At 42.9% G+C, this 16,794-nt stretch overlaps 1 protein-coding gene across 2 annotated transcripts in view; it reads right to left on the bottom strand.

Moving 5' to 3' along the window:
• Window positions 1-4,233: 4,233 nt before the first annotated feature.
• The window catches only part of si:dkeyp-14d3.1 (transmembrane protein 132C), a 133,779-nt gene continuing 121,218 nt past the window's right edge, over window positions 4,234-16,794 (bottom strand). For both annotated transcript variants that reach the window (XM_011615260.2, XM_029830113.1), the window contains exons 6-9: window positions 15,285-15,493; window positions 9,833-10,106; window positions 8,735-8,926; window positions 4,234-7,437 (exon numbers count right to left, since the gene is read on the bottom strand). In XM_011615260.2, the coding sequence (XP_011613562.2) occupies window positions 6,277-7,437; window positions 8,735-8,926; window positions 9,833-10,106; window positions 15,285-15,493 (1,836 nt within the window). In that variant the 3' untranslated portion in view covers window positions 4,234-6,276. The remainder of the gene's footprint in view (window positions 7,438-8,734; window positions 8,927-9,832; window positions 10,107-15,284; window positions 15,494-16,794) is intronic.

The following is a 16,794-nucleotide window of genomic DNA, read 5'->3' as shown; positions in this document are numbered from 1 at the left end:
TTCCAGTTTATTGAGATAAGCTTTCAAAGAAAACAACATTGTACCTGCTGTGAAACGTCTGTTGTGGGGCTGCTTTGCTACAGCTGGCGTCTTTATGGGGGCACAATGGAATCCCCAGACTATTAAGGCACTGGACTGGAGCGGAATGTGCTGTCCAGTGTCAGAAAGCTTGGTCTCAGTTTGGTCAGGGCTTCTGCAACAGCATAATGGCCCAAAACACACAGAAAGTGACACTCTAAAATTGCTAAGAGCAGAAGCTTTTACTATTCTGAAGTGTCCTTCGCTGAGCGCTGATCTACATTCTTTTCACCATCCGTGGAAGGAGCTGAAACATGCAGGCTGGAGAAGCAGCCTTCAAACCTGCCGAAAAGGTTTGGGCTGCAGTGGCTCAGCAGGTGCAGGAGTCTCGTTGGGAGGTACAGACATTGCTTCATTGCACCAGCTGCCTCAGAAGGTTGGGATGAGGGTACCATCAGTGTGGACCAGTGCAGTTTCACTTGTCATTTATTTTTTTAATGATTCTTGGCAACCAAAGTTCAACAATTATGTCTGATCTTCACATGTGACATTAAAGTCAATTTGTATTCATTACTCTGGTCAGTTTCAAGGTATTTCACTAAGTGGGTTTTCTGATGTTAAAGGTTCTGTTGGTGTTTTTCTCTAGAATCAATCACAGACTCCCAAATGAGGGATTTGTGTTGAGCCCAACACGAGCTTCCATTCAGACAGACGAAGTGTGAAATAAGAAACCATGAAAATCTTTAGTGGCATAGATCTTTGTGGCCTTACATCATCAACCGGTGCCTTCCTTATGTGTAGGGCCTGTGCTTTCGTGCTTTTTTATTCCCACAGAGTTGAGCTCGACTCCAACAAAACTGTACCGGTGTCAAGATAAATGTTCCTCCCACGTAGAACAATAAAGATCTCCAGCCAGGTGTGTCTCAGGAGCCCCCTGACCTTCTGCTATTTTCTAACTGGCAGAGAAATCCTGCAGCCGCTGCAGGAGCGCCGCCGTTCTGGCCGATGCTGCACGGATCTGCAGGGACCGGCTGATCCTGAAAAGACGTATTTGGGTGATTGTTGAGCATTGCTGAAGACATTGTGAGGTTACGATGTGATTGTGAAGGATGAAGTGGTTTGTGCCAGTTGTTTATTCAGAGAAATGAAGTGATGAACACATTCTCTAGTGTTGATCACGTCCAAGGCTTCTTTTGGGTTTCTATTGTACATCAGCGAGTGTCTCCGATAAAATGGGCAATTACCTCCTGGCCTGGAACCCACCACGGAGACACTGAATCGGGTCTGCTTGGCGTCTCATTTAACAATCTTTTGTATTCAGTGTCAATAGCGATCGATCAGCACATGTAAGAGACCACTTAACAATTTAGGCTGTAAGAATCATAAAAAGAGGTGACGAGTCAAGAGAATAACAAGAATTCCTCAAATATTACATATGAATACTATTGCAGCAGCTCCGAGATTTAGGAACGTTTTCTCTTCTAAGCGGGTCTCTGGTCACTTGCGACCTGTAGGCCTGTGCACGTCAGTTGATTGTCTACTTCCACGTGGTTTCGGTTCATCCCAACACATCTTCTCACTTTAATACGCAGACATTTTGTGGCAGAATGTCTGAGTCACTGCAGGTCCATCCTCATCCAGCCTTCAGGTCTCTTCTGAGCCGCTTTGCAGATGTTTCATTTCACGATCTGTTGCTATTTAGCTGTTCTTGCAATGACATCTGTGATCTGTCACATCCGTGCACCACTCACGTGCAGTGTTTCTTTTTAATTCCTCAGTGGATGGAAGGAAATGAAGAAGAAAGCTTTAAAGGAAATAGATGGCAAACATGGGGCTCAATCACAGCTGCTGTGACTGCATCACAACAGGTAATTCCATTTCTGAGGAGGTAGGCTTGGCTGCAGGGGTCCTTGTAGGAACCAAAAGCACCCAAAATGTAACTTTATATGGCAGCTTTTAGGTCACTACATAAACCGAGTACTGACATACAGAGACTGTCAAACAAATCTGTCTCTGTGTGCTTCAGAATAACTGCAGAAAAATGGGAACTCCAGGAATAACATGAGAAAACAAGCTCTCTCCACACAGCACAGCCCTGACTGGGTAGGTAGAAGAGGTAGAATGAAAGAATGAAAGGCAAAGCCACACTGTGTAATAAAAGCAAACTTACACAGTGTGGCTTTGCCTTTTATCCTTTTGTGTAACAGGAAGCTCTTATCCACCATTAGAACTGATAGCATGAATGGCAGCAGAGGCTGAATGTAGCCAGTCAAGAACTCTAATGAGGAAAGTTACTCTGCGTGAAAACCTGCGTGTTGTGCCCGTTTTAGGAGCGCCGGTCCTGTGGGACACAATGTTAACAAGACAACAATTTGGCACAAGGTTTCGGTTTCATGAACATGTTGTCTTTGATTTCCTGCAGCTCCATCTGGAAGAACTTGGTTGGACCAGAGATTCAAGCTGCCATTGTCGGCGGTTTGACTGTGGCTGTCAAATCTGCTGTCAACTGGAAATTAACCAGAAGTCAACAAAAGTGTAATCATTTGTGCATTTCAAATGTGGACCTGACACTTAGGACCTCAGGGAGCAAAGCTAACCATTAGCCAGTGTTTACTGGTCTCACATCATCAATTTAATTAAAAGTCTATTTAAGATGGAAGCCGGGGGAAGAATTCTTATTTTCTTTTCAGGGGGTCAAGACGCTGCTCAAGCCTGGCGAACACGAGGAGACCCGGTGGTGGAGCCGAAGAGGCTTCAGTGGGCTGCGCTGTTGCTACCGATGCTACTGAATAATGATGCAGGATAGTTTTAATTACAGAAGAACCTCCATCAATCATGCCTGACAGCTAAATCCCTCATAGATCCCCCCCCCCCCCCCCCCCCCCCCCCTTCACAGCCCATGGACTGAGCCCAGAAGCCAGGATCCCAGCACACACGCAGAACACGACCCCTTTCACAACCCCCCCAACAGAAATACAGCCAGAAAATTCACAGAGGAGCCTGTAGATATGATCAAATCAGTCCGCAGCAGAAACACATATATCCTCCCTGTGCACACAGGAGATGAGTTCACTCCCCCTGCTCAAGATCTCCAAGGAAGATCATGGGAAGGCACAGATTTCCCCAAACTACGGCTTTTTGCAGCTATGTGTCATAACTGAACAACCCACTGTGGGTTTAGAAACACAATTCCTCACACATGCTACCTGCATCTAGGTAGCAGGATTCCCCTCGGATTTTCCTGGGAAATGATGAACGTAACCGCTCCGAATTTAAGAGCCACGTCAACAAACATACTTTGTTTTGAAATAACTAAACGGGGCGAAAAGCTAATTTGTTAGAATTCATTTGAGGGAAAAAAAAATTAATGTTTAAGCTACGATTTTTGACTGCTTTTGGAGTTAATCTTTAACCATACAGCCTATTCTCTTGAGTCAAATATAGAATATTGAACAAATAAGCAATGCAACATGTATTTTAAAACTGCTGCTGGTTGGAAGATCCTGTTAAAAATGCAACTTGTGAAAAGAGAGGAAAACTGCTGAATGACTGAATTTACTTATTATCAAAGCTGTTTTAATCTTTCCAATTTTATGTGTTTATTTAGGGATTTTCATCCACAACAGCAGCGGAACAGTGGAAAAGGGAACAAGTGAAAAGGCTGGTTCTTAATTACTCCCCGAGTAGCCGCTAGTGTTTGTTGAAGCTTCTAACATTTCCTCTTGCCGCTGAAGTAACGAGCAATACTGATTAACAGTCTGATCCACATACCATAATGTGGACGCTTCTCTGTTAATACCAGAGAAAAAAGTGCAGCAACATCACTCACAACCATTGTGACGATAATGACAAAATGCAATTTTTCAGCCGACTGCCTTTGTTGGCCCAGTTTTCAGAGATGATTATTATTTGTGCAATTATAGGAATAATAAAAGATCCATTTCCAAAAGCAAAACATTCCCTTGCCATTATCCCCGAGAGATGAAGAACTCATTTGTTCCCAGATGGCCATTGGTATGCTTTCCTTGGAGTCACTGGGAGCAGGGGTTAACAGGATTGAAATGAGTATTTTCATCAAAGCTCACAAAACTTAAACCACACCAGCGGTGTCAGCGAATGTCACATTTCCATGTTGGCCAGCCTTTTAATTTTAAGTCCATTTATATCGTCGGCTGTCTTGATCAGTATATGATCAGTATATCATGACAAAGGAGTGACCTCACAATGGTGCCTTTTAGACATTGTTGTGTATCATTTTTAATGCTATGAAAATATAATATACAGAGCAACAGTACAATGCTTTGGGGACTGTTGAGTACACACATGACAGCTCTACTATCTTGGGTTGAAGAATGGGAATGCTGTTACCTTTAGGGACATGAGACAAGAAGAAAATGTGTCTAAAAGAATGAGTCCAGAAAAGAGGGACGAAAATAACATAACTTTTGGAGTTTAAGAGATTAAAATAACTATTCAAATCCAAGAAAATTGATCTTTGTCTTGCAGATAGATGCTGTGCTTTCAAAATAATGTGGCTTAAATGTGTAAAAGGCGCCGCTGCGAGCCCAATTTCTCCTCAGAACCATTGATGAACTTAGTATATTCTTGACTGAAACAATTCTTGACTCAAATCTGCAGCTGCAAAGTATTTTCTCCAAAAACTCCAAAAACTGAGAATGAGAAAATTAAATATGTTTATGATAAACAAACAGTGAAAAGTGTGAAAATTAAGGTTTGAAAATTATGATGGTGGTCCAGAAATGTTATTAAGGGCTAAAAATGAAATGTTATAGGTTGGTTACTTAATCAGAATGTATGAGAACACAAGTCAATGAGTAAATACACAACAAAGTTCACTCAGATACTGTGAGGAAACATTGAATACTTAAAGGTGCACTAGGCGATCTCCGTTAGCATCTCGGGTTCATCCGCCTGCCTCCTGAATACACTGTGAAAAAGCCTGTTCTCTGGAGACAACATGGGCGCTGTAAGCATTTAAAAAGCACTGTGGGGACAGGCTGTGCACCAAAACACAACAAACCACGTTCCAGCCAATCACCGACAAGATGGTTGGGGAGGGGGCAGGGTTTAGTGCACCTGCAGGTATGATGGCAAATTTACTCACAGTTGGAGTTAGCTCAGTCATCTTAGCAACGTTATCATAGCACAAGTCCGATTTCGACTTTGAAGTGCGTTCATGACGGTTACAAACACGGAGGGGGGAGGGGCCAGCTTGCCCTGATTTGTTTTTTGTTTACTTCAAACGTCAACGAAGTGACGCCATGCAAGATCGCACAGTGCACCTTTAATGCAGGGCTAAAATTAGAAGTCCATACTAAAGTTTTTCAGTATTTACACAACATTTAACAAAATTTAAAGTTTCTTTTTTTTTCAGGAGTCAAAGGGTCTTTCTGTTAAATCAAAAGTTCTTTGAAATCTTCAAGCAAACACGCGTTTGGATTCTCGCCCGTTTAGCTTTATCGTCGTAAATATCAGCAGGGACAGTTTTTGTCATCTTCAGACATTGTTGATCTTTAACTTTTCTTCTTCTTGATCACTATGTCACAGGGAGGGTGCTGGAGCCTATCCCAGCTGCATACGGGCGAAGGTGGGGTACAACCCCTGGACAGATCGTCGCAGGACCCCAACCCAGCATTTGGGGATTTGGTACCTTGCTCAACGGTACCTCTGCAGTTCTCTGAAGGTTTCCTGGCACGGCATTGTCAATTTGCATGTCCCTAGTGTCCATAATGCAAACCTATGACCTCGTGAGTATCAACCAGTGATTTGTGCCGCTGTTCCTCTCTCTTTTTTCGTTTTTCTCCAGCCACATGCAGAAATTACCTTCTGCTTTAAAGAATAAAGTTCTGCCAAAGGAAATTAATATTTTAAGTCTTACAAAACTTCCAAAACCACTATGCACACATTCATAACATCTACCTACAAATGTTATTTTAAATCTACAAGTTATCTGCAAATTATGGGCCAGCATTCCTGGCAGCCTGTTCTTGGATCTTAACTACCTTCTTAACGCTGTAGTAAGAAAGTGGATATAAAGGTCAATCATTAGATAAACAGTGAGAAGATCCACCTTGTGTGATTATATGGTAACAATTCACTGAATTCAGGACAGTCTTCTTGAATGTAATGACCCTTTGGCAGTTTTGGGATGAGATTGAAGTAAAGGTTCACCTACTCGAGGTCCTATTCTCCTCTGAAAGGCAAAAGGGTGAGTTTGCCAGAAGAGCACATGGTATATTATGCCATCTCCTTCAAAGCATTGTCATTCAACCTTTCCATGTAATTGCGCAACTCCTTAGAGTCTCCGAGCTCCATGTCTCTGCACACCCACTTAATGTCCTGGCTGTGGCTTCTAGTCAGTGTGTTCACAGTGGGGTAAGTACTGTCTGATGGGATGGTGGTGAATGTCGTGAACTTGACTCGCTTCCGCTTGGTGGTGGGTGAGTCACCTTTGCCGTCCTTGACTAAAGACCCCACGTCAGCTGCTCGATGCACTTGGCCCTGCACGTTCTTCTGGGCAGAGCCTCCGTTCAGCAGGTGGCTGCCCTCCTCCAGTCCGCTGCTTGAGTCCATTATAGAGGTTTGTTCCTCCGGCTGGGGTGACAGGCTGATTTGGCTCTCAATCAGATCAGCGTCATTGCCCAGCCACACCCAGTCGTGGGCATGGTTTATGTTCTCCTGGCCCTCGATGGAGAGCTCTTTGTGGCGGTACTTCAGGGTGTAGGAGATGCAGTTGATAAGAAATACCAGAATGGCGAGGCAGAAGACTCCTAGCAGGGCATACATACCTATCTCCAGGTCTGTCAGCCCGCGGGCTGTCTGAACAAGGTCATCGTCCACATTTCTGCTGTGGGGGAGATCCACTTGTGCAGGTAAGTCGGCAAAATCAAGTGGCATGTTGTGTTGGCTGTCATCGGAGAGTTTGTCCCCATTAGGTCTCCGCATTATTGCGCTTTTGGTGGTGGTGGCTTTCCTCAACACCCCATCCTCCATGTCAGAGACAGAGCTGCCAAAGTAAAGGGTATTGAAGCTGGTCCTGTCGTGCCTGTCTCTGCTCTCCAGATCATCTCCATCTGGGCTGTAGTAGTCGATGCTTCCGCCTCTTGAGTTGTCACTCTGACCAAATTTAACTCTGACATGGCAGTTCCCTGCTGCCAGGATGCTTCTGCGCTTGAACTTCTGGCAAACCTCGCAAACAGTCATCTCCACCCTGACCAGCTGCCCTTGGCCCTCAGCCTCTGTCACAATTACAGGCCACTTCCATGATGGGTGCTGCTGCACTGTCACAACCTCTTCATCTAAGGAAGTAGCCGTCAGCACAAAGAAATCCGGATTGTAAAGGTCTAGAGGAGCCACAGAGCCGTCACTGAACTGCAGCCAGGCACTGATCAAAGCCTCCTGTGGAAACAAATGATATGAAAAAAGAAATGTTAACATTTTCCTTAAAAGGATCAACTTTTAGGGACATATTCCACACACAGCATTTCAATAGCCTGTTAAAAGCCTCATATGTGTTGTCATGATAAAACTGTAGCCGTAAGCACAGAAAAAGCACATCGGGACATTTGTGCTCATTCCAACTGATGCTTGTTAGTTTTCAGTTCTCTTCTAGCACCAAGATTGGCCTCTGTGTTATGTGGCCAAGCTATTTCAGTATTTTCTCTAAACTGGAGGGATAGAGATTTAAAGATATGGCCGTCAAGATCAAACTGAAATATTATATAGAGAGTGTGTGTTAAAAATTGCCCTACAAGAGCATCTTACAGGCATCCCCTTCTTCAATACAGCACGATTTGGCTTTTAATAATGAAGAGGGATAAATCCCCAAAGGCACCCAGATACCCACTGTGGTGTGACAGCGCTCCCTAATTACTGATGCTGGGGACTTACTAAGGATGGGGCTCCCTTATTGTCACAGTGCATGTGGAGATAGGGCAGATATTTGCCTTCTGATTGTCTGGACTCCCAGCTAGGAAAAGGGGCAGTTCAGAAAATGTGCGTGGGAAGTGTTGATGGACAGATCAAAGAGGTGACGGCGCCATGGAGAAGCCCAGCAGAACCCCGATGAGGCCTGTGAGTCATAAGTTTGCTTTTGCCTTGATTTGACATGTTCTTGGATGAAGCCTTCCTTTCCATTACAAACCTAGTTGACAATAGTGAGGCTCTTGAGACTGTTAGAGATGGTGTGTGACAAACAGACACATGCACATAAGCACATGCACGCTTGCAAATGCCTGGCTGTAAAATTGCTCAATTGGGGATGCTTCTGGTGTGAAATGAAATCTGGCAATAAGATTGTTGAATTTGGAAAACTTCAGAAAGCATTTTTGGCATTTTGGCTTTTACCGAATACCCTTGTCGAATGTTATTAAGCTAGCAAATATTTAATACACCATGAGAAAAAAATCTATCACCACTCACATCTTAAAGATTAAAAGTAAGATTAAACGCTAAACTAAGCTAACTTAATCCTCTTGGTGTCCTGAGCATTTCTATTTCCTGATAAACTTTTTGTGCATCTCAATATTACATTTCAATGTGATTTTTCATTACTTTTGATAAATTTGATCTTCATTTACTTTTGTATTTTAGTGTATTTTGCCTCATCCTGCAACTATGGTGGTGTAAAATAAAATCCAGTATGATGTCTAATAATCTGCCTTCACGTATGAGAGGCCAGCGACCGCGTCCTGACCTGTTTGGGACTCTGTAGGACCTCCTGTGTGGTTGCAGTCGCCAGGATGGCCCTGTTGCTACCTGGGCTGAGCTGCAGGTTCATTGACAGTCCGCTAACCAGCTGGACCCCCAACTCTGTGATGGTCACCTTTTCATCCACCACTGTGATAGTCTTCTCTGCCAAGATTGAGTCGGACAAAGGAGACAGTACCTGTGGGACAGCCAGAAGAAGAAAAAGCAAAGATGAAACCGGGAGGCTTTTCTCTTTTTTTTTACCTGCAATATCCCCTTCAAACAAATGTGGTTGTCAGGCAGTAACTTGGGACGTGTTGGTTAGAACAATTACGCCTGCGCTTCCACGACAGTGACGCAACCTTGTATAGGTCTGTTAATGGAAACTTTTTCATTTCCTGCTGGAGCCTTCCCAGGAGAAATCAGCAGTGGCAACTGCGACCGCGGGCGAAGCTGTGAAAAAGCACCTAGAGAAACTTCATCAAGAGAATATCCACATGAGAAGCCGGTCACAGCTTTTGATTGACAAGCAAGTCCAGGCTGCATCCCATCAACAAGCTTTTAGCAGAAGTGTCACCGATATGGAAAAAAGGAGATTACCACAAGTTATAGGTGATTTAGAATGTCTTTCCGAGTGTTTCATCTAACATGAAAGGCCCACGCGCCCATGTGCAATATGCAAACTGTTACACGGAAACTACTTTTTTATTTTATCTCTTTACTCAGGCAAGGCACATCAAGCACCGACTCAGCTTGGCTGCCATCCAGCCTGCTGTAGGTAAGAAGCCCGTTGCCTTTGATTAATGCTGGTAATCCAGAGGAAAGGAACATTTTTGCCTCACAAGTGAAGTAGCAAGTCAAACAATATTTATGATGAATCCTGGATGTAACGCGGCTTCTAAGTCAAACCACAGGGGCGTAACACTGCTGTTCGCCGAGCTGAGACATTCCTTCCAAACGACCGGGATGGACATGGAGCAGGCTCGCGAGGTGAGGACACCTTGTAGATGGCGGAAGGGTTGAACTCAGGAACTACTAAAAACCTTCAGTTAATATAAACCCACTTAGAAGAAGAAATCTGGAGCTTAACAAAGACATGTCCTACCTGGATAGTGGTCATTCCAGGGCCTTGTCCAACCAGTACCTTCCTGTCTAGTAGCTGAGCAATTTGTGGGTCTTCTACCTTCAGGAAGTCCCACACCATGTCTGTAATGTCAACCTGCCAATCAGAACCCAGCATGAAGCTGGTCTGGCTTCGAGGATCAGCCGCCTCTGCCATGAAATGAGTCAGGACTCTGATCATGGCGTGCTGGTACAGCAGAGTGCAGCTTCGTCCTCGTTTGTCTTCATCATCCTCGTCCTCACTGTCCCGTGTGGACCTAATGGTTGGAACGATGAAAAGTGCACAAACTGTAGTTAACAAACAATATTCTTAGAAGTGTTTCACAATGCAAACTCAATAAAACTGAGTAATTATATGAGCATATATATATTTATATATACAGCATATTTAAGTCAAGTCAAAATGACATTTGAAATGACATTTCCTGTAGTAGTTTAATTGAACCACTGAATATACAGGTTGCATTTCGATTTATTCACACTGGGGTGTTTACTCAACAAAGCTCAGATCTAAATTCTGCATTGTTGATTAGGCCATTAAGAGTGCATCAGTCTGTTCTATCATTTGTCTTCCTCAGTGTTTCCTCCATCCTTTTGAAGCTGATCTGTGAATTCTCATATCCTCCTTACTGCTTTACTTAATAGCCTTGCTGATTGCTCTGTTGCTCACAAATCTAATTTTATTACCTCAGGCAACAAATCAGCCAACAGAGATTCAACTCATTCTCAGCAGGGAAATTGTTCCCGGTATGAAAAACTAGCTTCAAATGGTTATTGTACTGCTGCAATTTCCCATTCTATATTTTCCTCTTTGCTTTGACAAATTAAACAACAAATAAAGCATGTTTGGAAAGCTATTTCAGTGCTTGAATTTATAGAATCAACTTAGCGACTGCTCTCTTGATCTACACAAGGGTGTGTGTGTGTGGGGGGGGGGGGGGGGGGGGCATTCCACGTAAAATAAATAATAAATAAAGGAAGAAAATAAATTAATCTCTCTCTTTTTTTGGTTTCTTTTCCAGATTATGGTATCAACTCCTCTTGTCTTTTCCCAATCCCTTGACAAATCGGACTGCTGTGATGCAGAAGGAATAAATATGCTGCTGGCTGCACGATTCACAGACGAGCTGAAAGAACAATGAGATTTGGAGACTTAAAAGCTTTGCTGGCAGGGACAATTTCACATGCACCTGAACGACTGGTGTTTAAGGAGGAAATGAGTGTTACTATGGACACCTTTGGATTTCAGAATTTAGCACAACTGCATCCGAGCCATTTGGAGAGGAAAAGCTGACTTTATTAATAATAACAACTCCTTTAGGTTGTGTGTGTATGTGTGTGTGTGTTGTGTGTGTGTGTGTGTGTGCGTGTGTGTGTGTGTGTGTGTGTGTGTGTGTGTGTTCTAAAGCAAAGGCATATACCCTTTGATAAACTTTTCTTGCCAGTAGGGTGAAAAAGAGCCTTTAAAAACACCTTTCATGCAGTGTAAACTTATTTTTATACTTTATGTAAAAAAAAATCTCTCTGCTATTCAAAAACCTTAAACCTTTTCTTTGTTGATGTCTCATTGACTATTAATGACTGACAGGAGAGTACATGGCCAGGGGTGGCTCTATAGTCCCATATATCTTTATAGCCTGTAGCACAAAAACTAAGGCAATTTTCCCATGAGATGGACTGTTTGCTCACACGTGGTCCAAATATTAGTGATATTATGGAGATGGACAAAGAGACAGTGAGGCCAGATCATCTCACTCACCCTCATGTGAACAAAAAACATTTATTCCAATTCACGGAGCAAGAGTCTGGTCTCGTACTGCAGTTTGAGGCGTCTAAAAGTCTGATTTCACCTTTTCTTTTTCATATTAATTTCACTGATTGTTAGAGGAAAAGTGGGGTAGTTCCTTTGTTGTAGTCATTGTGTGTTAGAAAGGAATGTTTTTTTTTTGATCGCTCAAAAATAATTATTCCAAAAAGCAGCTGGTGGGCATTTCCTTTTAATACACCAAATGTTGAACTGAGTTAACATGATAAATTCTGGCATAAACCTGCTGTGTGTCGTTCTGCTGATGTCTTTCTGGATGCTGCGTATGAACTTTCAATTTAAGAGTCATTCCAGACACGCTTGTAACGTCGCCTTAAAATAGCAGATCACAGCCCCAGCAGCCCTAACACGACACTTTTAATGCATATTCATGAATTTTGACTCCTCCGCTTGGAATTTAATGTAATTTTCAAGCCTGTAGAACACTGCATCAGAAATCCCCTGAAAGATGGATTTATTTCTGTCTCACTAGTTTAAGTTTAACAGCTGCCTCATCAGGGTACTTTAGTTCACAGTGGCTATAGGCCAGCCTGCTGTAGACATCATAGATAAACCAGGATGCATTGTTTACTTTACCGATTAATGCACGTTGTAACTATCACTCTGGCAGATAGTGCGCGAAACAATACATAAATTACTAATATAAACACCTGATCAAAATTCTCATTGCATTATTCTAATTAATCCCAAGATGTCATAATTTCAACATTTATATTCTTAAATGTAACAAATACATACAGTTGAAACCAAACACACACACACACACACATACACACATACACACACACACAGGCACACACACGTTGAATTAAAAAGACACGCTCAAAAATGCTCAATGCGCATTTTGGCATTTCACCAACGCACTTATTATTATTTGCAAATCAGGTTTCCAAAAGCATAGAACTAATTTAAGTGGAAATAATTCAAAATTAACTTATATATTGTATATTCTACTTATAAAGAAGGCAAACTGATAAACAAGAATTGATTAACAGACAGGCAGAGGCAGTTTTGGTCCTGTTAAAGTGATTTGCTGTTGAAAAGCATTTCTATATTTATATTTCCACAGCAGCGCTCAGGTATAATTGATGTTGGAGTAAACACCCTGATGGTGAAATCCAACCAGTCTCGTGCTGGTGCGTTCGCAGCCATTGCAAATCTGATCTAATGTTAATCTAATAACAAATCACACCGAGAACAACCTGCTCTTCTTTCCGCCTCAGTCCCTTTTCCAGTTGTGACTCCAGCGGACATGCTGCATATTGATGCCCTGCTTATTTTTGTTGTGCCCCATCACAGCTGTTGTTTTTGGTACTTTCCTCCATTTTCTGCGTTAATAAACTGATGAAGGTTATTTAGACAGCATGTTGACGGTGTTAAAGCTGTTTGAATGGTGCAGTTATGCGTTTTACACGGTAAAAGTGAAGCACAAGATAAACAGCTTCATGTTGAACTCCAGCCAACCATTAATCCCTTAAAAACACACTTCAATTTGTGAGGGTAAATCTTTTGATTTTTCCTTGTTTTATTCAAAAACGATTTGGATGTGGTTCTACATCTGTGTCTCATCTAGTGTGATGACTAAAACTCTGCCCCTTGGATGTATTTGGAGCTTTACCTCCTTTGTCAGGGACAAAGACAACATTTCTGTTGAGCATCCTAAACCTGGCATTAGTTTTTAGAAACATGCCTTTGAGTTGTTCCAGAGGTTACAAAGAACCCTGAAGGTTATCATGCAGAGCCATATTTTACAACAGAAAAGAAGAATCGTTTAATATACTGCATATTTGGAGCTTTGTTAAAGAGGCGTAGGCAGAGAGTTACACTGCCATTTAGATTTGCTGTTGGTTAAACTTTATTTTGCTGTTTTGACAGGTTATACGAAGGAAAAAAAATAATCCGAGCAGTGAGCGTCAGTCATAAAACTACAAAAAAAGTACTCCTGTCAGAAAAAAAGCACTTCCTTTTACAGTCCTAATGTCTCTTTACTTCTTATGTCAGCCTTTGTCTGGCGGAGCTCAGGCTCGTCAGCTTGGCCTGACAGAGGAAGTCTCATCCACGCGGTCCTGGTGGGCTTATGGACAATGGACTCGTGCCAAGTCTCACCAGCAGCTATACAGCTAATTTGCAAGGTCATGCCTGTTATCCAATGATAAACAAAGACGGGCAGAAGACAGAGAGAAGTGAATCTCTGCGCAGCCCATCAGCAGCCGTACTGGCATCAACAATGACAACACAACCCGGCTGTCCCCGCCGATAAAGGGATACAAGCGGCAGAGAAGGCAACATCCTCGACAAGCTGTAGCATTAGTCGAACGCTGTACCTCTGTCACTCAATGTAAGAGGCGAGCAGGGATAATTAGTGTGGCCACACTGGTGCGTGGGACAACACCAAGTCCCAAACTCCACTCTCCCGGCAGCGGTTGCACAGGTTGTGCTACATTCTTCTGCTCGTCATGAGGCCACGGGAGATCTTTGACCTCCAGACAGCTCTGATAATGTGATGTCCAAGTGATCGGGACTAATCAGGACGCCTGAAGATAATCTTGACGATGGACTGTACTGCTCAGGTCAGCCATTTTTATTTCATCCAGCAAGAACAAACTCTCAGTCAGACTAAAGTCAGGACGTAAGAGGTGTGAGGATGTTGAGACACATATCTGATCATCTTATCTGAGGCTGTCATGATTGAAATTGAAACCATCACCCAGAGAAAAGGCTCCTCGTTAGACACTGGAATCTTTGTGCTGCTCCAAAACTGAGCAGAGGTTAATGGATATGAGCTGGGTTCAGGGTTCGTTAATAGATACAATTCTAAAGGTGGAATGTTCTCCATTGGTTTAACCGCTTTATTCTTATACTTTCTATGTATAAACACAGGTTCAGTGTTTTCTGTGCAAGCGTCTCTTAATATTAATGGTCCTCTTTGTTATTATTTATATTTATATTTTATTTCTGTTGAATCTTTACTGCTGTTTGGGTAACTGAGGTGGTTGTAACATTGCTGTATAAATAAAGGTGACTCTAACAATTCAAACGTGCAGCTTTCCCATGATGCTGTCCTAATGGAACCATACGTTGCCTTAAGACAAACTAGATTTCCGGTCTGACGCTTAAAACAGGTCTGTTGTGAATGTGTATGAATAAGACATTTTCTATTTCCTCCTCTTCATCTTAAATTGGCTGGATATAATATAATGAAATGATGTACGACTGTGTTAACGTAGTGTTTGGGAAAGAGGGGTGAACTTCCTACAAATCAAATGCTGACTATTTGAAAACTGATTGTACAAAATCATGTACGGTAATGAAACATTCATTCATGTCCAATGGCTAATGTGATGTGTGTGTACCGTGTACTGCACACGCACACACATACATGCACACAACTCTGGTCCTTACAGAGCTTTTCCTCATCATCCTAAAACATCACGGGTCTAAGCTGCAAGTGTTCATCTGCATGATTTTCATTTTTATTCAATTAAAATTTTTTTTCTTTTTCGCCACATGAAGCCATAATGACTGGCTGCGGTGACTCTGATGGGATGTAATCCAGTCATCTGTTGGATTGTTGACTGGCTCAGCCAGCCTCAACACAGCTCAACAGTACCTCTGACTTGGGGCCGTCGTGGGTACCCTCCACCCTTTGATCTGGGACAATTCCGTGTCCGAGACCTCAATCTGGAGGGGCAGCCGAGGAATCCACACATTGAGCTCCAGTTGAGCGCTCAGGTAGCCGTACGTGAAGTTCACCATCATCCTCACTTTGCCCTTCATCTCCTTACCATTGACGAAGACATAGTCACACCTGTCAGACACCTGCATGTGAGAGGAGAGGAGGATTTAGAGGCTGCAGCTAAGTGGAGCTCCTCTGATTGCTGCACTGGGGGATGATACAGTGAATTACACAGTAAAATATGCTGTATGGTGAGCAATGTTGGCCGGGCCCTCCGAGTTGATTATAAGGCTCTACACTCCCGAGCTCCCCACTGATACAGAATTCCTACTTTGAACAAGATGAAAGGTCCTCTATCTGCACCACGTTCACTCAGGGAAAGACGGGAGCAGCAAGGACATCTTTGAACCTCTGGGAAAACAGGTCGCGCTCTGCTCTTCTATTATAGCTGTGCCTACAGCTAAAAGAAGACCCAACAGATGGAAACTAGTAAAAGGAGAGAAGTTGTCTCTTGATAAATTCAAAGCCATCTGTTTCTTAGATTGCTTTGCACATGGAACCAGCGGGCCAATTTTCTGCTATGGACGGGCAAAAGTCTGCATTGCTCACTGTTTTCCAAACCTCCCCTGTGTTTCTTCCTTTACTCACACCAGCATTTGATTAATGTCCAGAATTTTCTCTCTCATTTTGTTTGTCTTCATGTTCTTGCAATCAGGACTACCATGGCTGGAACCAGATTGAACTAGATGGTCTATGGAAATATCTTTTATTCTACCTCCAAGTCATTCCTCCTCTGAGATAAGACCATAGGCAGCCATTCATCATGAAGCTGTGGCAGGATGTCCTCTGTGACTAAAAACTTTGTGTGTGACGGACTCGAATGCTGCTGCAGGAGCTAAAGCCAGCAGAAACCCTCCGCGGAGAGTAAATTTGGCTGGTTTACGTGCAAACGGTGGAGGTTTGCTGCATTGATTGATTGACTTTTTGTGGAGCTAAACTAAAGGCCTTTCTTTAGAGACAGGGTGTGAGTGGAAACACATATCGGCACAAGTCTTCAGAGAACCTGGAGCTTCTTCTGCTCTTTTTCAACATCACTACAGCCTCGCGTGTGTTTTCTGCAGTAAACTTTTGCTAATGAACCACAAAGCTGCATCCCCAAATTTATTTTTAAAGTAAAATTTCCAGTGCAGATGAGGCGACTAACGAAACCGCCTGGTTATGAGCATTAATCGTGAGATATGCTTTTATAGTGCAGCAGCAGCAGATTCCACACGAGGACTAGTCCTTTTTCTGTCAAAGTTTAGTGACTTTTTGTTCTTGCTTGACGTGTTCCTCTCTGCTGAGGCTCAGTCGTGAGTTGAATCATATTGTCAATGTTAAGTATCAACTTCGGACAAGTCAAGATTAACAGCGGCACATTGATAGTCATGACTCACACTTTGGG

Source organism: Takifugu rubripes, chromosome 21 (genome assembly GCF_901000725.2).
Source record: "Takifugu rubripes chromosome 21, fTakRub1.2, whole genome shotgun sequence".
Lineage (NCBI taxonomy): Eukaryota > Metazoa > Chordata > Actinopteri > Tetraodontiformes > Tetraodontidae > Takifugu > Takifugu rubripes.
This window is presented reverse-complemented; position numbering and strand designations above follow the sequence as displayed.